The sequence below is a fragment of the Triturus cristatus genome, chromosome 9 (assembly GCF_964204655.1).
Source record: "Triturus cristatus chromosome 9, aTriCri1.1, whole genome shotgun sequence".
Taxonomy (NCBI): Eukaryota; Metazoa; Chordata; class Amphibia; order Caudata; family Salamandridae; genus Triturus; species Triturus cristatus.
The window spans coordinates 14,632,738-14,660,168 of record NC_140592.1 but is presented as its reverse complement, the minus strand read 5'-3'; the positions used below and the strand labels follow the sequence as shown (position 1 = coordinate 14,660,168).

Genomic DNA, 27,431 nt, shown 5'->3' with positions numbered 1-27,431 from the left:
ATATTTTATATTTTTTTTATTATAAAATGTGTGTATATATTTCCTACATTTTATATTTTAAGGGTTATTTTTTTAAAGTTAATATATTTTTCAAAGTTAATAATATTAAATATTTTTAGTTCGATATACTAACCTATGACAATATTCAGTTTCACTATATTTGTAAACTTTACAGAGAAACTTTGTAGATTCATTATTTGTGTCCTCGATATTCAAGTGGTGATGTGTAGTATTGCAATATTTTTGTCAGAAATATCATGTCACTGAAGCACTTTTCCTGGGTCGGAATGAGAGAAATACCAGGTGCTGAGGATACTTTCACAGAGGATGGAGTATTAGCATTCCAATACCTATCACATGAAATGAATGATTCAGGAAGGGGGTCGTCCAGCGGTTCAAAGAAGAGATCGCAGAGTGATGTACACTGATGACGTTTCGGTGTACTCAGGGTCCTGATGGTGAGAGGGAGCCTTCAGAAGGGACCTGCAGAGGACCACACCTCCAATAACCACCCTTCAAAGTACGCAGCAGTACCACCCGAGAGAGAGTATCCAAGGAAAAGGCAGAATAGAATGATGAGCACAAATCATTGACTGCAGAGCTTTGGACTGAACTATAATAAACAGACATAAATATCACCTTACTGGTGTGCTCAGTCTGTGCATCTGAAATAAAGTTCATGAAGAAATTCAATATTGGAAAATATGCACACCGCGTCACGACTGAAATTGAGTTGTGGCTTCGAAAATATTGTGCAACGCTGCTATGAGTAAACCAGCCTAATTTTGTTTGTTTAGGTTCCACCCCACATACCCTTCCACACCTCACTCCACCCCAAATGTTTCTATTACTTCTGGGAGGAGACCCTTTTATTTTATAAATCTTTGACCATCGATTCCCTGGCACCATGTTTCTCAAGGCAGAAAGCTGTGTACAGTGGATCAGTGCGGGAACGCACTAAAAGAGCCACTAACAGTTTGACACCCACCTGCGCCACCCTGTTTTTTTTTTTCCTCCTGCGACAAAGGTCTCCTTCCACAGCCAGCTTCCCAGGTGTCCACACAGCACCACACGTTTGAATAAGGGGGTCTCCTGTAAGGGTCCAGTGGCAGTCAAGGGGTTTGTGCACTTCTGTAAATTGCATTTCTCTAGTATCACGTGGAGCTGCTGGCCTCCACCCTTTGCTGATGTGTCGAAGATCCCTTGGTGCAAGCTGCAGGTTCCATCCAGTGCACTTGGAGCGCAGGATGATTCGATTGAGTCAAACTCCATTCACTCTCAGTGGTCTTTCCGCGTCTAGAACCCATTGAGGTCTTCACACCACCATTGTCTCTGAGATGGTGTTCTCTGTGGTCAAGATTAGAAACATTGTTCTATGCAGTATTGCTTGACACCACTCAGAAATCTGCTCATAAACGTCCTTATATGGCCCTTCTAAGAGGCTCAGTTTCTTTGACAGAAAGGACAGAGACTCCAAAAGACCCACTTCCACAGATGAAGCCGTCTGACCCATTGACAAGTGTCATCTGCAGCACTAGGGATCTTGGCAGCATCCTTGAAAGTCACCACAAACCAAGCAGAAGATGCATCATTTCATGGAAGAATCCTTGTCTTCTTGGCACCCACACACATCCTGGGCTGCTCTCGCTCCACAGGTGACAAATAAGTTCTTCCTCTGGGATTGTGTTGAGCATCTCAGGTGTGAAACTTACCACTTCCTTGATTATCCACTTGAAGATGCTTCTTTCTTTTATGATCCTTGGTTGTTGAGCCGTCTTTACCACCAGACGGCCACACCCCACCACAAATCTTCACCTAGACTGGATGGTCTCCCTGAAGGCGGAACATCGGGCGGGCATTAGTGGAGACTCTAGGGACGGCATTCAGATATGATGAGGTATCAGTGTTCAAACCCCTTCTGACATCAACTCAATCCAACCGTCTGTCTGAAGCAGGTTGGCCACTTTGGGGACTCTCACCAGAATCAAAACTTTCAGCCAAAGTCATCAATCCAGAAGAACATGTGGATCCCCACGCTCTGGTAGCGGTGGACCACACGCGGAATCCATCACAATAGTAAATGTCTAACACCCCCTTCTTAGTTAGGCTCAGTGACGCGTCCTTGTCTCTACTCATAGACACTCGAAGCTTGACTTGCTTTTGATGAACACAGGTTCTCTGATAGTAGGTTATAACAACTCTAGAAAAGACATTTAGTAGCTAAGCTAGCTGAAACCAGGGCATTCTGGGTAAAATGCAGATGTAGTGCTGGCAGAGTGATACAAAGGTGGGATCTATGGTCTTCTAAGAGAACAGCTAATCCATGAATGCACATAGCAGGCAGGAGTAAACAAATGTGGCTAAGCCTTTGGAATCTTTTAGTAAATTACAGCACAGCAACGTCACTAGCACGTGAGGAGCACCAAAGTGAAGTGATAATTTAATAAGAACCTTTTAGATTAAGAACATAGAGAAAAAATGCATGGATAATCAATGCAGTGTCTTAGTAAACAATGAACCATGCAGGCTTTAAGTTACAGTGGTCAGTATATGTTCCATCCTTTGAAGCTGGGCTGCTTTTTTCTGCAGAGTCCAGAGAGGACATGGCCTGGAAGGTTGCTTCACACTTTTGTTTTTTGTTTGGGATTGAACTAATTTGAATAAACTTCTCGCCTTTTGCTATGCAGCTCTTGGCGCTTCATGCTATCTTGTTCTGGGGCTGCAGTTCTGTAGTTGCTATTTTGGGGATATCGTACAGAGGGTGACATTCCCCACATCTATCAAAGAAGCTTCTTCAGACCCAAGCTCACCATCTAAGGGGCTTCTTCAGACCTCAGCTCACCATCTAAGGAGCTTCTTCAGACCCCAGCTCACCATCTAAGGAGCTTCTTCAGACCCCAGCTCGCCATTTAAGGGGCTTCTTCAGACCTCAGCTCACCATCTAATGAGCTTCTTCAGACCCCAGCTCCCCATCAAAGGAGCTTCTTCAAACTCCAGCCCACCATCTAAGGAGATTCTTTATACCCCAGTGCACCATCTAATTAGCTTCTTCAGACCCCAGCTCACCATTTAAGGGGCTTCTTCAGACCTCAGCTCACCATCTAAGGAGCTTCTTCAGACCCCAGCTCACCATGTAAGGAGTTTCTTCAGACCCCAGCTCACCATGTAAGGAGTTTCTTCAGACTCCAGCTCACCATCTAATGAGCTTCTTCAGACCCCAGCTCACCATCTAATGAGCTTCTTCAGACCCAAGCTCACCATCAAAGGAGCTTCTTCAAACTCCAGACCACCATCTAAGGAGATTCTTTATACCCCTGTGCACCATCTAATGAGCTTCTTCAGACCCCAGCCCACCATCTAAGGAGATTCTTTATACCTCAGCGCACCATCTAATGAGCTTCTTCAGACCCAAGCTCACCATCAAAGGAGCTTCTTCAAACTCCAGACCACCATCTAAGGAGATTCTTTATACCCCTGTGCACCATCTAATGAGCTTCTTCAGACCCCAGCCCACCATCTAAGGAGATTCTTTATACCTCAGCGCACCATCTAATGAGTTTCTTCAGACTCCAGCTCACCATCTAATGAGCTTCTTCAGACCTCAGCTCACCATCTAAGGAGCTTCTTCAGACCCCAGATCACCATGTAAGGAGTTTCTTCAGACTCCAGCTCACCATATAATGAGCTTCTTCAGACCCCAGCTCACCATCTAATGAGCTTCTTCAGACCCCAGCTCACCATCAAAGGAGCTTCTTCGAACTCCAGCCCACCATCTGAGGAGATTCTTTATAGCCCAGTGCACCATCTAATTAGCTTCTTCAGACCCCAGCTCACCATCTAAGGACCTTGTTTAGACCCCAGCTCACCATCTAATGAGCTTCTTCAGACCCCAGCCCACCATCTGAGGAGATTCTTTATACCTCAGCGCACCATCTAATGAGCTTCTTCAGACCCCAGCTCACCATCTAAGGACCTTGTTTAGACCCTAGCTCACCATCTATGGAGCTTGTTTAGACCCCAGCTCACCATTTAAGAAGCTTGTTTAGACCCCAGCTCACCATCGAAGGAGCTTCTTCAGATGGCAGCTCACCATCTAAGGAACTTCTTCAGACCCCAGCTCACCATCTAAGGAGCTTCTTCAGACCCCTGCTCACCATCAAAGGAGCTTCTTCAGACCCCAGCTCGCCATCTAAGGAGCTTCTTCAGACTCCAGCCCTCCATCTAAGGAGATTCTTTATACACCAGCGCACCATCTAATGAGCTTCTTCAGACCCCAGCTCACCATCTAAGGACCTTGTTTAGACCCCAGCTCACCATCTATTGAGCTTATTCAGACCCCAGCCCACCATCTCAGGAGCTTCTTTAGACCCCAGCTCGCCATCAAGGAGCTTCTTCAGACCCCAGTACACCATCTAAGAGGCTTCTTCAGACCCCAGCTCACCATCTAAGGAGCTTCTTCAGACCCCAGTTCACCATCTAAGGAGCTTCTTCAGACCCCAGTTCACCATCTAAGAGGCGTCTTCAGACCCCAGCTCACCATTTAAGGAGCTTCTTCAGACCCCAGCTCACCATCTAAGGAGCTTCTTTAGATCCCAGCTCACCATCTAAGGAGCTTGTTTAGACCCCAGCTCACGATGCTCAGAGATCATGACCTCTGCGCTGCAAGCTATTTCTGCAGGGTTCTGGGGCTGCAGTTGTAAGTTTGCTATGTTGAGGGTATCGTACAGAGGGTGACATTCCCCATGTGCATCTATGGAGCTTTTTTAGACCCCAGCTCACCATCTAACGTGCTTCTTTACTCCCCAGCTCACCATCTAAGGAGCTTCTTTAGACCCCAGCTCACCATCAAAGGAGCTTCTCCAAACTCCAGCCCACCATCTAAGGAGATTCTTTATACCCCAGTGCACCATCTAATTAGCTTCTTCAGACCCCAGCTCACCATCTAAGGACCTTGTTTAGACCATAGCTCACCATCTATGTAGCTTGTAGGGCCCCAGCTCACCATCTAAGAAGCTTGTTTAGACCCCAGCTCACCATCGAAGGAGCTTCTTCAGACGGCAGCTCACCATCTAAGGAACTTCTTCAGACCCCAGCTCACCATCCAAGGAGCTTCTTCAGACCCCTGCTCACCATCAAAGGAGCTTCTTCAGACCCCAGCTCGCCATCTAAGGAGCTTCTTCAGACTCCAGCCCTCCATCTAAGGAGATTCTTTATACCCCAGCACACCATCTAATGAGCTTCTTCAGACCCCAGCTCACCATCTAAGGACCTTGTTTAGACCCCAGCTCACCATCTAAGGAGCTTCTTCAGACCCCAGCTCACCATATAAGGAGCTTCTTCAGACCCCAGTACACCATCTAAGAGGCGTCTTCAGACCCCAGCTCACCATCTAAGGAGCTTCTTCAGACCCCAGCTCACCATCTAAGGAGCTTCTTCAGACCTCAGTTCACCATCTAAGAGGCGTCTTCAGACCCCAGCTCACCATTTAAGGAGCTTCTTCAGACCCCAGCTCACCATCTAAGGAGCTTCTTCAGATCCCAGCTCACCATTTAAGGAGCTTGTTTAGACCCCAGCTCACGATGCTCAGAGATCATGACCTCTGCGCTGCAAGCTATTTCTGCAGGGTTCTGGGGCTGCAGTTGTAAGTTTGCTATGTTGAGGATATCGTACAGAGGGTGACATTCCCCATGTGCATCTATGGAGCTTTTTTAGACCCCAGCTCACCATCTAAGGAGCTTCTTTAGACCCCAGCTTACCATCTAAGGAGCTTCTTTAGACCCCAGCTCAGCATCTAAGGAGCTTCTTTAGACCCCAGCTCACCATCTAAGGAGCTTCTTTAGACCCCAGCTCACCATCACCTCAGCACACCATCTAAGGAGCTTGTTAAGACCCCAGCTCAGCATCTAAGGAGCTTCTTTAGACCCCAGCTCACCATCTAAGGAGCTTCTTTACACCCCAGCTCACCATCTAAGGTGCTTGTTTAGACCCCAGCTCATGATGCTCAGAGATCATGACCTCTGTGCTGCAAGCTATCTCATCAGGGTTCTGGGGCAGGTGGTTGTGAGTTTGCTATTTTGGAGATATCATACCGAGGGTGACATTCCCCATGACCATCTATGGAGCTTGTTTAGACCCCAGCTCACCATGGTCAGAGATCATTGCCCTGAAGGCGAGGACCCAAGGCGCTCCTCTGCAAGCAATGAGGATTTGCGATGCGGGCGCCATATTTAATGCACTAACTCAGCAGAACTTCTTGTTTTTCAAAAGCAAGCCCCCTGGGACATTATTGTTCAAAAACAAAAATATAAATGGTCTTGAAATGCTGGTAGTTTTCTCCCATTGAGTGGAGGTCAGCACTTTGGATTCCTATTTCGGACTGCCGTGGTTTTCCTGGCAGTCCAAATAGAGAAAGTAGATAATTTAATGGCAGCCCTAACAGAGGCGTGTAGTAGTGGGTTTTCAAAGTTGGCCTTCATTGGGGTTGGTCTCATGACCTTTACCAAATGCTCAGTGTAAGTGGAAATGTTATTTGGTCTGCAAGCTTGGTTTCTGTAAATCAGTGCTCGACTTACAGGGGTGAGTGGTTTCTGTTATTAATTGTTGGATGGTCAGAAGAGTTTGTTAGTAAAGTACCTGAGGTTGTCTAGTACATTTGTGTGTTCCTTTCACTTACATGGGCGAAGGTGTGATCGGTGCTGGAGACCCCCGGTGTGTCCTGGGGCTGTTGGGTCTTTCAGCCTTTCACTCCTTCTCCTGTATTTGAGTACAGGGAGTGTTTGAGCGAGGCAGTGATCTGCTAGTGGGTCGCCTACCAGCTCCTTTACCATCCGGTTCCCAGCTTCCCCAGGGGCATGCAAAGCCTCCGCCCTGGGTATCAGTGAATCACAGTAATAAGTTGTAAGTCCATTTCATATGTCCAACCATCCAGTCTCACCCCTTCCAAGATGCCCCTCTTGTTATAGAGAGAGAGGGCTGGAAGGGCAGACATTCATTCCACCTCATACTCAAAGGCTATGGAGCTTACACCCTGGCTGCAGCCTTCATTTGAGACCCAAGATTGTCATGACACACCGTCAGTCGCACAACAAAAGCAATAATTCCGTTCAGAGCCAGGTTAGTTTGCCTTTAAGCACTCATTAGCCCCATCTTTTACTTTTTTACACAAGGGTTTTAGGACAAGACCTCTCCCTCCCAGGAAGGTCTGCACTGCTCTTCTTCCTGTTGCACCTCCAGGGGTGGGCGGGGCCTAAAGTAAGACAAGGAGTTACTGACACGCGACTCCTCAGAAAAGCAGCAGCCCAGTCAGCTGTGGAATGCGTGCCTGATACGTGATTGGCTCGTCATTAGCCTATGGTAGCCTCTCCCGCTTCTGAACAGGCTTGCTGTGTCAGACGTGCGACCCACACTACCCGCCCCCACGGGCTTGTTGAAGCAAGCCTCCATTTTTTTCTCTGTCAGCCCCTCTCTGCTCCAATAAGAAGCAAGCAGTGCAGGGCATTTCTATGTCCATCTCACCTGAACAAGAAGGTTTTTTCTTGGTGCATTACCTTAAACTGCGTGCTTCTGATGCGCGTCAGATTCATCAGCATAACCCCCGAGTTCACGCCAGTCGTGCCATAGTAGGGGTGGCGTGCGAAACGACTGTACCAGCCAATCTTGGGGATCTCGTGCTCGGGCGCCATTGCTGCCAACTGGGTGGCATTAAAGAGTTTCAGAAAGCGCCAGAGGTCATCTATGGGCCGCAGGAAGAGAACATCCGTGTCCACATAGAGGAGCGAGTCCACGTCCTGTAACAGCACCTGTGGTGAGAGATAAAGTATGTATCAGTAAGGCAGTAAGAACCACAGAGCCCCACCTCCGACATAGAATGCTACATAGGCGACATCTTAAAGAAAGCACAGCCATAGGGTGGTTTCCACAGCAAGTATATTCACTTCTATAGCGCACACTTCAGACTGAATCCCTTCAAAGGGCTAAGGCGAGCTTAAGACGTGCATTTAGTGCTTCTAAGTACAGCAGTTTGAGATCACAGGAGTATGAAGTCCTACGGGCATTGGAAGTTTTTCTTGCTGCTAATCAATGCCAGGTTCACACACTGGCCACCAGTGCGCCCCCCTTACTGCCACAAATCTCGCTGACCGCCCACAAGTAGCAGTCGCTCACACTGCCCGCGAGTGCAGTCTTCTCACACAGTCCACCTACATACTTCTGATTGCCCACCAGTTCAATCTTCTCACATTCCAGTGGTGCAAGCTTCTCACACTACTAAGCAGTGCAAGTTTCTCACACCACCCAGAAGTGCAAGCTTCTCACACCACCCAGAAGTGCAAGCTTCTCTCACCACCCAGCGGTGTAAGCTTCTTACACCTCTTGTCAGGCTAAGCTTCACTCCCTGACCACCAGTGCAAACTTCTCACACTGCCATCGTGCAAGCTTCACTCAACTGTCCACAAGTGGTAGCTTCTGATATGGTCCACTCCAGTTTTATGTTTCTCATCTTATCACATTGCCCGCCAGCTTGGCTTTACACATTGTGAGATTCTCAAACTGCCCATTAAAGGCATCTTGCCACATTGCCCACCAGTGGGAATATTTTATAACACTGACAAGAACAACCTTCTCAAAACACCTCCAAATCAAGCCTCTTCACATTGCGCAGCAACGAACATCAAACCCACTGAGACGGCTGAGAGGACTTCACAGGCCAGTCAGCTGCTGCTTCACCAGTCCAAACGCTTAGGAGTTACTCTCAACGTCAGAGAGATGGCTGATGCCAAGATCAGTATGTTATCACCTCCTGCTTCTACGACCTCGGTGTACTTCGACGTACACGCCTCTCAGGTTATAGACAAGAGCCAGAGGACAAGCAGAGCGAATGTGGGAGAGTACAGGACTACGCTTGGCCTCTGGAGCACCCCATTCGCTCTACATGTCGGATGGTACATATAGATTGAAATGAAATTAGCTGCAGTTCATCATCCGGTCTCAGTTTTCACAGGGGATGAAGAATGCGTGTGGGTCCTTGTGGACCATCCCCGTCAGCCTACGGCGTAATCCTGTGCCCAAGGCAGACTTCTGCTTGCACCTCCTTCATTCGCTACACCTGCGAGCTTACTTTTTTTATTAGAGTTTTATATAGCGCAAACTAGACCCGAGAAATAGCTTTACACAAGTACCAGTTTCGTTACAGATGGACACATTCATTTTTGTTACGCACGGGGAGATTAAGAGATTTGGCCAGAATCACAGGATGGTGAGCGTCGTTGCCAAGTCTCAAACTCGGTTCCCCAGGTTCACAGTCGACCGCTCTAGCCGTAAGGCTACATCCTCTCCTCTTGGAGCTACTTCCATAAATGCTGCGAGTCTGGATCTCACAGTCCTCACACCTTTCCTACCTCTGAATCAACCCTTCCAGTTCCTTGAGTCCCAGTCTTAAGGTTCACCTTTCCTTTTACCGTCCATGTGTCTGTGTGGCTCCGGCTGCCACAGGGTGTGCAGTAGGTTGCCACCCTTCCTTGATTCCACCTCACGCCCCTTTCTTCCACCCTGCCCTTCCCGCCTCTTTATCTCTTGAATACTGGGGCTGCCTGGCCTTGATTCCACCTCAGGTCTCTTTCTTCCACCCTGCCCTTCCTGCCTCTTTATCTCTTGAATACCTGGGCTGCCTGGCCTTGATTCCACCTCACGCCTCTTTCTTCCACCCTGCCCTTCCCGCCTCTTTATCTCTTGAATACTGGGGCTGCCTGGCCTTGATTCCACCTCACGCCTCTTTCTTCCACCCTGCCCTTCCCGCCTCTTTATCTCTTGAATACTAGGGTGGCCTGGCCTTGATTCCACCTCACCCCTCTTTCTTCCACCCTGCCCTTCCCGCCTCTTTATCTCTTGAATACTGGGGCTGCCTGGCCTTGATTCCACCTCAGGTCTCTTTCTTCCACCCTGCCCTTCCGAATACTGGGGCTGCCTGGCCTTGATTCCACCTCAGGTCTCTTTCTTCCACCCTGCCCTTTCTGCCTCTTTATCTCTTGAATACCTGGGCTGCCTGGCCTAGATTCCACCTCACGCCTCTTTCTTCCACCCTGCCCTTCCCGCCTCTTTATCTCTTGAATACTGGGGCTGCCTGGCCTTGATTCCACCTCAGGTCTCTTTCTTCCACCCTGCCCTTCCCGCCTCTTTATCTCTTGAATACCTGGGCTGCCTGGCCTTGATTCCACCTCAGGTCTCTTTCTTCCACCCTGCCCTTCCTGCCTCTTTATCTCTTGAATACCTGGGCTGCCTGGCCTTGATTCCACCTCACGCCTCTTTCTTCCACCCTGCCCTTCCCGCCTCTTTATCTCTTGAATACTGGGGCTGCCTGGCCTTGATTCCACCTCACGCCTCTTTCTTCCACCCTGCCCTTCCCGCCTCTTTATCTCTTGAATACTAGGGCGGCCTGGCCTTGATTCCACCTCACCCCTCTTTCTTCCACCCTGCCCTTCCCGCCTCTTTATCTCTTGAATACTGGGGCTGCCTGGCCTTGATTCCACCTCAGGTCTCTTTCTTCCACCCTGCCCTTCCTGCCTCTTTATCTCTTGAATACCTGGGCTGCCTGGCCTTGATTCCACCTCACGCCTCTTTCTTCCACCCTGCCCTTCCCGCCTCTTTATCTCTTGAATACTGGGGCTGCCTGGCCTTGATTCCACCTCACGCCTCTTTCTTCCACCCTGCCCTTCCCGCCTCTTTATCTCTTGAATACTGGGGCTGCCTGGCCTTGATTCCACCTCAGGTCTCTTTCTTCCACCCTGCCCTTCCGAATACTGGGGCTGCCTGGCCTTGATTCCACCTCAGGTCTCTTTCTTCCACCCTGCCCTTCCTGCCTCTTTATCTCTTGAATACCTGGGCTGCCTGGTCTTGATTCTACCTCACGCCTCTTTCTTCCACCCTGCCCTTCCCGCCTCTTTATCTCTTGAATACTGGGGCTGCCTGGCCTTGATTCCACCTCAGGACTCTTTCTTCCACCACCTTCTAATTACGGTCTCTTTATCTCATGAATATCAAGGCTGCCCGGTCTTGTTTCCACCTCATGCCTCTTTCTTCCACCCTCCTACACTTCCTGCCTCTTTATTTCTTGAAAACTGGGGCTGCCTGGTCTTGATTCCACCTCACGCTTCCTTCTACCATCACCCTGGCCTTGATCCCACATCATGTCTCTTCAACCATCACCCTGCCCTTCCTGCCTCTTTATCTCTTGAATACTGAGGCTGCCCAGCCTTGATTCCACCCCATGCCTCATTCTTCCACCACCCTGCCCTTCCTGCCTCTTTATCTCACTCACGCAGGTTCTTTGTCCTCCCCACTCTCTCTCTGTGCCTCGCTTCTTCCTTGTCCCTCCCGCCTTCCATTTCCTTTTTCTGCCTCTCTCTCTTGCTGTGCGTTAGAGTGACGCTGGGGAAAACAGATGCCCGTCCCCAAAGATGTTTGCCAGAGGGCCTCCCCTGCAGCCACCAGAGCAAAGTGCACCCCCACCGCCTGATGACTTATGGGGAGGTGGGTGAAGTCGGAGGCAGAGCCCACGCAGGGACATGTGTGGACAGCCCCTCTAAGGGCCTGTGGGGACAGCCCTTCCGGAGGGTCTCAGATATACCTCAAAGGATGGGAAATGTAGCGAGCCCACCCCAAGAACGTGTCCTGGGAGCTGCATAAACACGGGCGACGGGCGCCCCCCGAGAGGCCCAGCGGGGCTTGGAGGCCCCAGAGAGGCCCAGCGGGCTTCAATCAATCAATCAATGGCTTGTAAAGCGCACTACTCACCCGTAAGAGTCTCAAGGCACTGGGCTGGGGAGCTGCTGGTCAGTCGAAGGCGCTTTGGTTCAATCAAAGAACCAGTGATTGCCTGAGGTGGAGGGGCAGGGTGTTCCAGATCAGGGCCGGCTCTAGGGCTGTGCGATCGGTATTCCAGGTCAGGGCCGGCTCTAGGGCGGTGCGATCGGTGTTCTAGGTCAGGGCCGGCTCTAGTGTTCCAGATCAGGGCCGGCTCTAGGGCTGTGCGATCGGTATTCCAGGTCAGTGCTGGCTCTAGGGCGGTGCGATCGGTGTTCCAGGTTAGGGCCGGCTCTAGGGCGGTGCGATCGGTGTTCCAGGTCAGGGCCGGCTCTAGCGCGGTGCGATCGGTGTTCCAGATCAGGGCCGGCTCCAGGGCGGTGCGATCGGGGTTCCAGGTCAGGGCCAGCTCTAGTGTTCCAGGTCAGGGCCGGCTCTAGGGCGGTGCGATCGGTGTTCCAGGTCAGGGCCGGCTCTAGCGCGGTGCGATCGGTGTTCCAGATCAGGGCCGGCTCTAGCGCGGTGCGATCGGTGTTCCAGATCAGGGCTGGCTCTAGTGTTCCAGGTCATGGCCGGCTCTAGGGCGGTGCGATCGGTGTTCCAGGTCAGGGCCGGCTCTAGGGCGGTGCGATCGGTGTTCCAGGTCAGGGCCGGCTCTAGTGTTCCAGGTCAGGGCCGCCTCTAGGGCGGTGCGATAGGTGTTCCAGGTCAGGGCCGGCTCTAGGGCGGTGCGATCGGTGTTCCAGGTCAGGGCCGGCTCTAGGGCGGTGCGATCGGTGTTCCAGGTCTACCCTGCGAGGTAGGAGAAGGATCTTGCTCCGGTGGTGATCTTGCGGATACATGGGACGGTAGCCAGGGCCGGTTGGGCGAAGCGGGACTCAGCAGGCCCCAGCGAGGCTCTTCACAGCCGCCGGCTCCGGAGAGCCGAGGTCGGGGTTCAAGGCTCGCATTTACACCAAAAATGTGAGAGGCTGCCAAGGACAGCACAGGCCGCCCGCTCCCAGCCTCCCCCGAGGGCCCTTCCGTCTCCTGACCTGCAGCCCGGGGGCAAGATCACAGCCAGCCCAGGATCACACACGAGCTGGAGGGTTACCCTACACGCACGCACTCCGTGAAGCAGAAGCAAACGCGCTAGTGCTTAAAAATCCATTTAAAAAGTTTTTTTTAAAAAATATTTTGAGGACACAATAAATAATGAGCTAAGGCAGCTCGTGCTGCCTCAACAGACTCCGACTCAATAGTTAGAAAATGAAAAATACGCCATGTCAACCGCAAGTCTACGTAGCGCCCAGCTGCCCTTTACCAGGCCTCGCGGCACTTTGGTTCTTCCTGAAGGGAGACCGACAGGGATTTCAGATTCGAGTGCTGTGATGTTCTGTGACCCCAGGCATGAATGACTGTTACAGGGACACAGGGGCAGGTTGCTGCTGTCCCTAAGATCCAGGGGCAGCAGGGGTAACTGGGGTGCAGAGTGTGGGAAGGCAGGAGCCTCGGCCAAGACCAGAGCGACCCTTCCGCTGCTGAGCCTGGGGGTCAGGCGAACTAAAGCTCAGCTGAGACCTCAGCGCCGCCCCCATGTCCCCCCACACAAGGCCAGGTCTGGAGGCTCTGTGGGCCATCGTTTCTACTTCAGAACTCTTCAATATTCATAGCTTCTAATCCGGATGGTCCACTCAGCCGTTCATCCTTCCGAGGTTGATGAAATGAGTACTATTGAGTTGGGTAACAATAAACATGTGTTTCAGCGCCAAGAAGACCGGAGGGGTGAACGTGCGCTTTACAAATACAGATGTAATACTGTGTTGATACAACCCCTTCTCTGGTAGTCGTAGTTGCTGTGGTCAGACAGACCTGAGAGCTAAAGGCGCCTCGGGGGCAAGCGGCACCCACGAGCTCTGTGCCTCCGGGCGCCACCCCCTGACTGGGTGGGCCTCTGTGTCCCCCTAGCTGAGGAGGCACCAGTGAGGTCTGACCAGTTGGATAGCCTCCGGAGGCCGAACCCCCGTTGATAACCAGCCCTGAAGAGCTGTACCCTCTCTAAGACCACCACTGGTGCCTGGCAGTGGACTTCAGTGGCGGCCAGGTGTGACACCCACACGTGCCGCTGTTTGTCCCAAGAACAGGACTGTCTTCTGCCACCAAGGACATGGCTGCACCGCTGCAGACGTGTGACCTTGGGCACTTGACATCCTGGAAGCACATAGCGCCTCGACTCCCAGGAGACTGAAGGCCAGACCTGCTGATGCACCGAGCAGACACCTTCTGAGAGCGCGGGTCCGAGTAGCGATCACTGCTCTCAAGAGAGGAAAAGGCGAAGGAAATACTCAGGCAGCCCTCCACTCGTGAACTTATACGATCACATTTTATTATGGAAACGTAACGTACGGTAAACAAGCAACACACCTTTTTATACGGCAATGGCACAGAGTACAGTGGCGTACCAAAACTTGAGTCCCCCCCCCTGCAAAGTAGAAGGAGGGGCCGCACCATACTCATTCAAGAACTCTCAGGCCAGGGCCCCCGGGAGCTCGGGCCCCCGGACCGCGGGGCCTATTTTACGTCACTGAGACGGTACCTTCAAGTTATGGCGCTTTATTTACAAGAGACGTACTACATCATTTCTTAATCCACTTCAAACTCCAGGAGTAAACCCTGCGAGCCGTCCGCCCTCGCTAGCCCCCCGGGAGTCCATGTTCTGGCCACTCGTGAGCGGCGGGCTAGTGCCAGGCTCCTGGGTCTGGGAGCAAGAGAGGGGCCACAGGAAGCGGCCCGTACCTCTGGGCGGCCGGGCTCTGGCCACCTCCGTCCAGGCTTCCACTGCATCGGTGAGCAGTAGGAGTAATTTAAACAAAATGCCAGGCATGAAGGGTGGCAGGGGAGTAAGCAATAGTCCCGCCCGGCTCATCTTACACCGACACCTCTTCGGCGACATCACTCTTGCATACGAGAGAGAACCGAGTCCAGAACTGAACCTACCGTGGGCGGAGGGCAGGGGGGGGGGGGCTGCAGATATACAAGACACACTCTTGTGTTCTTCCTAGCAACGCCCCTCCCTCTCACATTTAGAGGAAAACGGCCCCGATCACAGGACCGGCTGACTGGGGGGTCAAATCTTTAACGCCTGAAAACAGGTCATCATGGTGGTGACCACACCGGGGACAGAGGAGAGAAAAAGACAATCTATTCTCGAACAACATTTGCAAAGTCGCTGTGCCCTTCGCTATGAAAGAGTCAACGTAGTTTCATTTACCAAACCTGCGTCATACACGCGCCTTCCATCTGTCCAACAAATGAAACTATAGCTCCTTAAACACTGGACTGGGGATAAGCGCTTTCCTGAGTGTTTGTCACTCCTTCGGTGGCAACAGCTGGACTAACATGAGGGAGAGAAGCTTCTCTGGTCGAGGCGTTGCCATGTATGTTGGGTGTGGGGTGAGTTTCATGGAAGAGGGTTCTTCCATCTACTCTGGATTGTAGGAGGGCTGGTGCCGATCTGATGTCGAGAGGGATGCCCGATGCTGTGATGCGGTTCCAGGTTCTGGGAGCGTGAGCAGGGTCGGCTGCCTGCAGGTCGTTTCCTTCTTGCAATGTTTTGTCTCTAGTCTGGTGACCTCCATGTCCCTGTTCTGGCACTGCCCCCCAGATGTGGTTAGGTTGTACCCCTCCCCCCCCCCCAGCTGCTGTCCTGTTGTCGGGGGTTTTATGAGTGATACTGTCGGGGTTTTATGAGTGGGGTTGTAGGGGGTTTTATGAGTGATGTCGTCGGAGGTTTTATGAGTGATGTCGTTAGGGGTTTTATGAGTGATGTCGTTAGGGGTTTTATGAGTGATGGAGGTTTTATGAGTGATGTTGTTGAGGGTTTTATGAGTGATGGAGGTTTTATGAGTGATGTTGTCGAGGGTTTTATGAGTGATGGAGGTTTTATGAGTGATGTTGTTGAGGGTTTTATGAGTGATGGAGGTTTTATGAGTGATGTTGTTGAGGGTTTTATGAGTGATGGAGGTTTTATGAGTGATGTTGTCGAGGGTTTTATGAGTGATGGAGGTTTTATGAGTGATGTTGTTGAGGGTTTTATGAGTGATGGAGGTTTTATGAGTGATGTTGTTGAGGGTTTTATGAGTGATGGAGGTTTTATGAGTGATGTTGTCGAGGGTTTTATGAGTGATGTTGTAGGGGGTTTTATGAGTGATGTCGTCGGGGGTTTTATGAGTGATGGAGGTTTTATGAGTGATGTTGTTGAGGGTTTTATGAGTGATGGAGGTTTTATGAGTGATGTTGTCGAGGGTTTTATGAGTGATGTTGTAGGGGGTTTTATGAGTGATGTCGTCGGGGGTTTTATGAGTGATGGAGGTTTTATGAGTGATGTTGTTGAGGGTTTTATGAGTGATGTTGTCAGGGTTTTATGAGGGATGTTGTCGAGGGTTTTATAAGTGCTACTGTCGGGGTTTTATGAGTGGGTAGTAGGGGGTTAATGAGTGATGTTGTAGGGGGTTTTATGAGTGATGTCGTCAGGGGTTTTATGAGTGATGGAGGTTTTATGAGTGATGTTGTCGAGGGTTTTATGAGTGATGTTGTAGGGGGTTTTATGAGTGATGTCGTCAGGGGTTTTATGAGTGATGGAGGTTTTATGAGTGATGTTGTCGAGGGTTTTATGAGTGATATTGTAGGGGGTTTTATGAGTGATGTTGTCGGGGGTTTTATGAGTGATGGAGGTTTTATGAGTGATGTTGAGGGTTTTATGAGTGATGTTGTCGGGGTTTTATGAGTGATGTTGTTGTCGGGGGTTTTATCAGTGATGTTGAGGGTTTTATCAGTGATGTTGTCGATGTTGTCAGGGTTTTAGGAGTGATGTTGTAGGGGGTTTTAGGAGTGATGTTGTCGAGGGTTTTATGAGTGATGGGGGTTTTATGAGTGATGTTGTCAAGGGTTTTATGAGTGATGTTGTCAAGGGTTTTATGAGTGATGGGGGTTTTATGAGTGATGTTGCCGGGGGTTTTATGAGTGATGGGGGTTTTATGAGTGATGTTGTCGAGGGTTTTATGAGTGATGGGGGTTTTATGAGTGATGTTGTCAAGGGTTTTATGAGTGATGTTGTGAAGGGTTTTATGAGTGAGGTTGTCAAGGGTTTTATGAGTGATGGGGGTTTTATGAGTGTTGTCGGGGTTTTATGAGTGATGTTGGCGGGGATTTTATGAGTGATGTTGTCGGGGGGGGGTTCTGAGTGATGTTGTCAAGTGTTTTATGAGTGATGTCGAGGGTTTTATGAGTGATGTTGTCGGGGGGTTTCCGAGTGATGTTGTCAAGGGTTTTATGAGTGATGTCGAGGGTTTTATGAGTGATGTTGTCGGGGGTTTCTGAGTGATGTTGTCAAGGGTTTTATGAGTGATGTCGAGGGTTTTATGAGTGATGTTATCGGGGGGTTTCTGAGTAATGTTGTCGAGGGTTTTATGAGTGATGCAGCTGATCTTGAAGATGACCCCGGCTGGAAGGGGAGCCCGTGTAGTCTTGACACGGATGGGGTGATGTGGTTAGATTTGATCGAAGGCCTACAATCCTTTGCTGACGCCTTCCAACTTTGCCTTCACACATTTCCTGTCTCCATATCCCATAAGCTGCAAAATTCTGTCTTATGTTTTCAAAAAACATGTTGTGGGGAAGGAGAAGACATCATTTTGCTTCTTATGGGATATGGAGACAGGATTGCGGTCCTTCCATGAAATCACAACGACATCCGACAGCAGTCAATGTATCCCATCGCGTAAATTATTCATACTGTAACGAAGTCTAGCGGGGTGGAACAATGTCCAAATGGCAACTAAGGTGCAGAGTCATGCTTTGCATGTCTCTTCTGCACTCACTTAGGTCTGGCACCTCACTTTATGCCATCAGGACACCACACTTGCAGCCTTGGCTTTTAATGGACACAATGATGCATTCTGGGAGTAGTAGTCCTAGTTTACTCACATCGAACCTACAGGGTTAACATACCTGACAGCAATGATACGGAACAGAAAGTAATAGACACTGGGAGATGATGTGATGACGTTGTGGAGTAGGGTGCCAACCTCACGCTTAGTATCTGGAGCTAAACACAGAAAGTGTATGTACGGAGTCTTCATACTGAGTGAACGTAGCGGCAAAGATGCAGAGCTCCACAGGCGCGGGTCTGGGAGGCGAGGGGACGATTCCTAGATACTGTTCAAGGATAGATGGGGTAGGGAACTCTGATGGGGTCATAAAGATCCTGGTATGGTTAGACCAGGTGACACGGCAAAGGCGCTATTGGATAGGAGCAATGTCGGCGAAGCTCTCTGAAAAAGTTGTAGGACCTCCTGAATTGTAGGGGATGAGACGGGACAGCGACCCACAGAGAACCCCTAAACTCCTTTTAGAGTCCAGGGTTGGCATTAAATATGCCTTTTACAATTTACGCTGTATCTGGGACTCTCTATGGCACCAACATCCCTTTTCAAGAATCAGGAACAGAAAGACCATTTTAAAAAAAAGAAAAGCTGTTTGGCTTGAAATACTTTTTAAAGTTTTCTGATTGGTTTGCTTGTCACATCTTCAACAAAAACAATTCCATGTGCAGACTCAAAGAGGCGGAGCTTGTGTCCTACCGGAAGGAAGAGCCGCTGCGCCGCGCAGGGCTTGAAGAGTTTCTTCCAGTCCCGCGCGCTCCCCACTGAGAAGGTGATTGGGTAGGTGCTGAATTCAAACTTGAGGGTGCTGGACTTTGGCCACGCCCGCAACTGCAAAATACACAAAAGAAAAACATAAGAAAAGAGTAATGATTCACAAAGCACATTGTGCCGCGACCCCTGACCAGAGCTGTCCGTGGGAGAATGGAAATGGACAACTCTTTTAATGTAGATATTAAAATCGGTTTCATTTTACATCAAGGCGGAGAAGCGTCGCCCCACTGCCAGGAGCAGGAGAGAAATTAAAAAATAAAATGATAATAATGGAATGGTATCATCATTTTATTTTCCCTCCTGCTGTGGCAGTGCGTGAGGGGGCGGGGCAGAGCTGCAGGGGAGGAGTGGTAGAAACCTCCTGTGCGCAATGACTGTTTGGTCAGCCCTCTCCGGCCGCTCAAATCAGTCAGACGCACTTCCTTGTTCTCCATGCAGCTGCCTACCCCTCCAGCCCCTGGCTGAGTGCCGTGTCACGGCACTCAGACTAATCACAACGCTGCATTGCAGCGCTGTGATTGGCCTAGGGGTGGCCTAGGGGTGGGAGCCTGGCTGGCTGCTTCCTGTTCTGACCTGGAGTCGGACACAGGCAAGCAGGAGAAAAGACACGGGACCCGGCGGTGGCAAGGTACGTTTTTTTTTTTAAAGCAGCCCGCCCCCACACAACACTGGCCCCCCACCCCGCGAGCCGCGCCCGCCGGCCCTGATACAATGTGTCCCCATGGCCTACGCAGCATCACACCACACATTCCACCATCACAACTTGTGCGTCCTGCCTTGTCCCAGCCCCGCAGTCCAAGTCATTGAATATCTGCTACGGTCCTCATCAGATCATATTCTGGTTCATTTCCACTCAAAGGACAAACTCTGCATTAAGCATTCGTAAATTAAACAAGCATTGGAAATGCAATAGGTCTCGCCTTTGATTAAGTTAAAGCTATTTGCTTTGGTAATGGTATTGTAGAGCAAAGCAAATGGCTTTAACTTATTGAAAGGCGAGACCAATTGCATTTTTAATGCTTGTTTGCTATACTGTGTGTTTGACTGAGTTTACAGGCAGCGGGTATTGCCATTAATAGACGTTTGGCTGTATTTCCTCCTTGCTGTGATTGGTATAGAGCTATAGCTCTTATGGATTGTTTTTGCTCTGCTGGGATTGATCTAGGTGGTTATTATAGCGCTGCCTTTGTTAAATATTTTGTAACCCTATACATTATTTTCGGGGTTTTGATGAGGGGGATGTGTGTGCGCCCACCTGGTGAATGCCCTTGGGGAATGAAGGGGTGTGCACACATCAGTGGCCTACGAGGTGTTTCCTCTCAGCCTTTGATTGTTTTATGGCACTTTCAGCAGTGGTGTGTTAGGGTTTATAACAGAAACCTGAGCAGAGCTGCCTGCTGACTTCCTGGCTGCCACTTAAAAGGGTTTTGTTTGAGAGGAATGGGGAGGAGAAAGGAGGGAAGGATATGTCACTGTCCGCGCAATTCAGGTTACCAGGTAAGGGATACAGGTAGGGCACTTGTTCTCGTGTATTGAGGCCAGAATTATAAATGTGCCCTAGACGGCAAGTATCGGAAAACGACAAGGACAAAAAACACAAGCAGAAAGATTCAACTAAAAAGAAACTTGTAAGCTAGAAAATGTCAAGTATGTATTTCATTTTAAAACAGCCACGTGGAAATGTCTATATATGCTTGTAAGTCGCTGACTTCCCCGCAGTGAAATCCTTGCCAAAGGTTCTTTACTACATATTTTTTTTTTATACACGAGGTCACCCCACTCGGTGTTTCCCATGCCAGTATCATCCCTCTCCAGAACTGCCTCCACGTAGCGCGGGGGAATGCTCGCAGAGCTGCTACTGAACTATACTGCCTAGCTGTATTTTAAAAAGAAAGAACAATTGGCGACGAGAAAGGGTGCCTGTCTTGATCCAGCCCAGAGTGACGTGCACCCCAGCCTGCCTGGGATAAGTTATACATCACAGGCGCTCGCCGCACCCTGTAAGTGCCTGTGACGTGTCTCGGCGGAACCTCATAGGACTTCAGTTTGAGCACTGAGAGAAGTGGGGGATGACAGATGTAGGCACCCCATATTGTGCAAATCAGTGCTGCGCACTGGTTCACAGCGCGCCTCTTTGGAAGACAGCCCGCTTCTGAGCTGCTGAGCTTTCTGCAAACTTAAGTTCACTTCACTAATTTTCTCTGTCAGGAATATCTGCGCAACATAAACACATTATTGATGTTCTTTAGCAAAAATGTACCTCATACCTGGGTTGGAGCATCTGTGCCGGCTACATCAGCAAGATCCCGCCCAGTCCAGCCAAAGCGCCTCATTTTTACTTGTAACTACATTTTGTACCCGTTGCCCTAGAAGAACATATATATATGCTGTCGCCGGCAGTGGTGCTCAGCCCGTGTGTGTGCTTGCCTGCGTGAAGCAGCGTGTTTTCATGTGCAGGGAGCCCTGGTGTGGTGTCTGTCCTGGGAGCGCTGGCCTCACAAGCACATGTCAGCATGCGGTGTGCCACCCGGTGGGCATGGGGTTACAATGGTACTCAGCCCGTGTGTGCGCGAGAGAAGCGGCATGTGATCCTGTGAAGGGAACCCTGTTGTGGTGTCTGTCCTGGGAGGGGTGGCTTCACGAGCGCATGGCAGTGTGCGCTGTGCCAGAAACAAAGATGGCGTCGGCCTGTCCACATGGGCCGTCCTAAAAGTGGAATAGCCGGTAACCGAGAAGCCCACTTTCCAATTACGTGCCATCGTTTAACATAAACGATGATGCGAGCCAATGGAAAGAGGGGTGGGGCTTCAAGTGTACTTCTGGAATCGTATCCATTCCAAAAGTCCCTCGCATGGCGAGCGCATCGCATGCGCGCTGCTAACGCCAGGCGAGACCTACAAAATTACTTCAGTCACCCTCTCTTCAACACTTGAAGCCAAAAAGGACTTCCCCGTGGGAACCCCTACACCTGGCAAGCAACACTAATATGGCTCTGAATCACTGTCTCCTCTCGAGCCTCATTGGACCCTCCATGAACATAGCAAGGCCAACAGCTGGTCCACCAACAACTCAATATAACCAAAAGAAAAGGCCTAGCCCTGAAGAGACCATGAGTCAATTCACAACTACCATGCATCCGTCGACTGTGCCAGACAGGGCTTTAGTGGACCGGGTTTCTCCAGCTCTCAGACCGGTTAGTAATTCAAAACACAAACACATATGGGCAGCTAGGAGAGAGTTGGTAGAAGGGACAGTCATGGGGAAAATCCTTAGATATTTAAGTAGACGCCGCACCCACTTAATAGTGGCATGCTTCATCATTTGCGCCTAGCCACACCCTGATATGATGGTGCAACCAGGACGGTCTGATGTGGGACAAGGCAGGTTCACTCACAGCTTCCCTACCTTGATGAATGTGTGACTACAGGAGGGAGTGCATGATATTCAAACCACCCGAATATAGGGTTTCTGAAGGAAAGTCTCCTTAAGTTAAGGTGAGAGCCTTATGCGTCAATTATGCATGGCATGACTGCTTAGATATGCAGGGACATCAGTAGCCCTGACAAAGGCCCTAGACACATGCAGGCTTTTAAGGTGGGCCAAAACATGTTGACTTCACTAGGCTCTTTTTGAGACATTGCAACTCAACGACAAGACCCAAACTCTGGGCCTCATTTACAATATTTTGAAGCAGGCAACGCAGCGAGCCTTCCTGCTGCGCTGCCGTGCGTCAAAAGAAAAGGGCAGGAATACGCATTCCTGCCCTTGTGCCCTGCACTGGCGCACAATGGGCTGCCATGCGCCAACGCAAGCCCCCCTGCGCCATGCTGCAAGTGTCTGCGTTGTAGGGGTGATTGTTTTTGTGCAGAAAGGGGCACCTTCCTGCACAAAAATAATCCCTAGAGGTGTTTTCCTCTTACTATGTGGGCTGCAGAATGCAGGGCACATAGAAAAAGGAAAAACTAGGAGTAATAAAGGTATTTCTCCTCGATGCGCCTCCCTTCCGGGAGGCGTAGGGATCTGACACATTCCGAGGTTTACAAAATCGTATAAATCTGGGAATGCACCATGTTCCATGGATGCTGCGTGGGAAAACCCATGGAACGCCCCTTCATACAGAGTAATGCGTGAAAGGGGGCCATATTTACAAGGCCATGAAAAGCCATGCAGGGTGGCTGTACGTGGCCTTGTAAATATGGGAAGGCAAGCTGCGCCACCGGTGCATCCACAAAAGTGACACACTGGTGGCGCAATGGGCTTGTGAATAAGCCCCTCTGTTTTTAGTTATGTTTAAGGTACCCGTTTATTAAAGGAAACTGCCCTGGGTTTACCTGAGACACTTTTAGGTCGAGCCTAGGCAGCACATGCGCGGTCTCCGTGAGACATGCTGTATCTATTGTGTGGGCCTACAGTCTGCCCATTGCCTTTTTCTTCGTCCCTTCGATTGTCCTTCTAAAATACTTGCTTACTATTGGTTAATCCCTCCTATTTGTCCCTCCTTCTTGTGTTTTGTTTACTCCCACAGAGCACCACCCAACTTCTGGTAACATTCCACATTAGCGCTTATCTGTTCGTGTCTGGGACTATTTTTTTATTCCTTTTCTGCTCGTCTTTGTTGTGGCAGCCTAAAGACATCCAGCCACTACGGCACCCCGTCATCCCCACAGCATTCACTCCAGGCTTTCTCCAGAAACAGGGCTGTAATTATGGTTCTTATCTCCGCACATAGAACATTTCTAAAAAGTCAGCGTAGATGGCGACAAGTGTACATGTCATGGTGTTACTTCCTATTACAGAACTTGCGTTGACTGCTTTGGGACACAAGAGGTCGCGTTCCAACCAAACCAACAGGGAGCTATTGCTGCAGCTTTCCCCGGCACAGGGAGAGGCGCTACTATAAAATTCACAGCTTGCTGAAAACGCGCCCCATTTTGCTCTGCGGCGCCTCGCCTTTAAAATGCCTTTTAGTCCATATCTCAGCCTCTTGTGGTCCCAGGGAGACAGGGCCACCACCAAATTGTTCAGCATTACGTGGCCTTGGTTTTCTTGTTAATGTCCAGGTCTTCACCCTAAGTTGGGGGGACCTCAAAATCATCACCTTTCCTGTCTTTAATGCATTTTCAAGCCTTCTCCTGGCTGGAGTTTTTGCTCTACAGCGGGGATTGGTTTGTTTTCTAGATGCCTTGTGCATGGTAACATTGAGGAAGGCAAAAAAAGTTATAGTGGACTGTTCATATAGTTACGTTTATGCGTTTCACAATCAGTTTTACTGGGATGTCTTGCTTCCCTTGATTTTTCTTAGTTGTGCTTGAATCTATGTTTTGTTATCTGCTCCCCAAAATTAAAGATGCAGTACAGTTATTTTACACAGTGAGGTAAACCATAGTTCTTTGTGTGAAACATAGTTCTTTGTGTTTCAAGACAGCAGATCATTAAACATACGCAGATTAGAGGAAATGCAGGTTGCCTTTCTACTGTGAATCATTCTCAGTGTTGACGCCATCAAGTCCCATTGCTCAAAAGCCAGCGTCACCCTGTCTTGTGTCGTTCAATGGAAGTAGAGTGGGCTTACGTTATGTCATGAGATACACGCTTAGCACACGTACACTTAATGTGTAGTACCCTTGATAAATTTCAAAGGATAAAACCTTTTTCTATATATACCCGTGTTTTGAATATTTATTGTTTTGTGATTGGTTCATTGGTTCTTATGTCCTCACAAGGAACAAAAATATTTTTTTAGATAAAGACATTTGAATAATATCTCTCTGGCGAGTTTATCAATAATTCTTGCAGTTAAAAATATATATCAAAAGCAATAGAACAGAGTATTCCAAATAAATCCCTTGAAGGCGCCTTTTACCCGTTCATTAGATTGGTACAATGGCCCCTGAACAAGAGCTAAAAGGCATTGGGAAAGGTCTGATTTTCTGCTGGAGTCCGTGTTTGGTAAAAACCAGCAATTAAAATGCTGTTCAGTCAGCAAAGAAAATTCATCAAAGAGCACGCACAGGTCCTCATTTACAAACCCATTATCCAGCCACTCTGTCACTTTCTTTTGACGCAGCAGCGACACAATCAGTGTGCCACGCTGCGCCACATCTACCAACTGACGCCTTGAGTCCAATGCATCAGTTTGTAGAGCCCTTCGTCGCATTATGCATGTGCCAGGTATAATGTATGCAGGTTCCACGCAAAAAGGCCACATAGAACTGGTGCAGTCAAATTTACAACATTTCACTGCGCACTCTACGACTTGACTGCATCAAAATCCTTACACCTGCTCAGACCAGGGGTGAGGAATGAATCAGGACTTTTAACATGGGACTCGCCTATGTGTTCTGACGCATCCCTGGAGGTGCGTCCGTTTTAAGACCAACTCCAGCAATGCGTCACTTGTGCGTCAGAGTTTCTGACACATCTGTTAATCCTTGCGCCATTGAACCCTGTATTGTAAATATAGCGCATCCATGGTGTCACAAGGACATTTGGCGCAGGTGCAAGGAAACTGACACATCGATGCTGATGCGTCAGTTTCTTGTTAATGATGCCCAGTGAGGACTACTTAATCCTCATGAACAAAATGAACAGGTGGATGAAGAGCCGCAGAGTGTTACAGCCTTGATGGACGGCTCTTCAAACACAGTCACCCCACATACAAACATGGGCATCATTGACTGAAGGGGCACACCAAGCCCCACTCTCACGATCTCAACATATCTCATCTTCCTTTTTTGGAAGAAGTTGTGATATGAGGTCTTCCAGGCATCTTTAGTCTGTCCTAACAAAGGTCACTTTTTGGCCTGCATTAATTACACTGTGAAATTATCATAATAAATATTAGAAATCAATGAGCCAGTATCTTCAACCGCTTCACTGCCTTTACAAACCCGTTCTTCAGATGTACAAGAGTAACTTTCCACAAAACAAATGTAGATCACAAGAGACATTCGGCCTCATTTACTATATTTTTATGGATGGCAGAGCAGCAAAGCCTTCCAGCTGTGCTGTCGTCCGCCTAAATAGAAGGGCAGGAACGCGACGCATCTACAAGATACGCCAAATTCTTGTCCTCCCCTGCGACAGTGCACAAACAGCAGCCGTGCACCAGTGCAGACACCATTGCGCATGGTGCAAGGGTGCCTGCATTGCAGGGATGATTGTTGTTATGCAGGAAGGGACACCTTCCTGCACAAAATCAATCATTAATGGCATTTTCCTCTTCCTATGTGGGCTCCACAATGCAGCCCACATAGAAAAACGAGGAGAACTAAAAGTATTTCTCCTCGTTGTGCCACTCCTACACCTCCCTTGGGGAGGCGTAGCATTCTGACGCATTCCCAGATTTACGAAACTTTGTAAATCTAGGAATGTGTCGAGTTCCATGGATGTTGCGTGGGAACACCCACAACAACACCCTTGGAACGCCACTTTCACGCAGAGTAATGCGTGAAAAGGAAACATAATTTCAAGGCCATTAAAAGTCACACAAGGGGACTGTACGTGGCCTTGTAAATATGGGCAGGCAGACTGCGCCGCAAGTGCATCTAAAAAAGTGATGCACCGGCAGTGCAATGGACATGTAAATGAGGCCCATCATGCGCACACCTGCCCCCCCACCGTTCCAGACAATTAAGCTGCCCAATTACCAGCCTTCATTTTCCTTCTAGAACCTTCCCCTCGCTCAAGAGTCAGGAGCCACGAATGCCCCTCCATCCTTCATAACAAACCTTGTCCCCTGTGACGTCTGCAATGTAGCAGCCATCACCCCAGAGGTGCTGCACCTGGTGCAGCACCGCTAGCTTCCTTGGAGGTCACCCCCCTGCAGTCCAACCGTACACCACTCTTACATGACACACGTGATGCAGATCCCGTCTCAACACCGGCCTATGAGCACAGCTGCAGACCCCGGACCCCAACTAACGAACAGCCAAAGTTCCAGACTGCTGAACACAATCTAGTACAGACCTGTGAGCAGAGCTGCAACTCACAGGCTCAGAATGATGACGCGGCTCTGGCTAAATTAAATAAAATTAGGAGAGAAATACGTTGGCACTAGTGTGAGTCAATAGCGGCTGCTGTGGGGCAGTAGTGGTGAGACAGGGAGGTGGAGTCGCCTCTCCTCCGTCGCCGCCTCTCCTCCGTCCTATGTGGTAGATGCAGAAAGCACACAGGCTCCCAGACTCCCCTGGGACAAGCACGAAGCTGCTGTCATCTGCATGACAGCAGCATCATGATTGGTCTGAGCTACCTAGTTCGGCGCTCAGACAGGTAGAGGGAGCTTGTGCATGTACCATTAGGGGTGATACGTTTCTGCTTTACAAATGTGGAATTATTATTATTCTCCACCTGGCTGTGTAATGCAGCCTGGTGGAGAACATGCTAAGCGCACATGTCTGTTTGGCCGGCCCAAGACGGATGGTCAAACCGTGATGCACACTTAGAAAGTGCCAACCACTCCTCCCCCTGCTCTGTGGGCCGCCCAGCCCCGCCCTGCGCCGCCTGCACCTGAAAAAACAAAACAGATCCAGTACTGAAAACTAAAATGACAATAACATGCTATTGTCATCATTTTATTTTCCCTGTGGGGTGACGCTCCTCTGCCTTAGCGGAGGAGCCACCGCGTGTGTGAGTGACGGAGCGAGCGCCACCACTGTAGGGGCCAGCTCAGCCACGACGACTCTCCAGCAGCCGCGGTCGGGTCATACTATGCGCTTCACATGCAGTTGATGTCTTTGATAACAGTTTTTGTTTAGATTAGGATTGAAATTTATGAAATGCAAGTAACAAAAGAATCTCTGTGACAAAAGCAGTAACCCACTGAGCTACCCACAAAAAATATGGTTCAGTGATATACAGAATACAGGTTCTTTGCAGCAGGCATGTTAATCCTCTGTGCTACTGGTGAGTCAAAACTTGTGCTACACAAAACTCTGAACT

At 49.5% G+C, this 27,431-nt stretch overlaps 1 protein-coding gene across 1 annotated transcript in view; it reads right to left on the bottom strand.

Moving 5' to 3' along the window:
* GXYLT2 (glucoside xylosyltransferase 2) overlaps positions 1-27,431 on the bottom strand; it is a 110,402-nt gene that overhangs the window by 12,643 nt on the left and 70,328 nt on the right. The window contains exons 3-4 of the mRNA XM_085624235.1: positions 18,417-18,548; positions 7,548-7,799 (exon numbers count right to left, since the gene is read on the bottom strand). Coding sequence (XP_085480361.1) covers positions 7,548-7,799; positions 18,417-18,548 — 384 coding nt within the window. The remainder of the gene's footprint in view (positions 1-7,547; positions 7,800-18,416; positions 18,549-27,431) is intronic.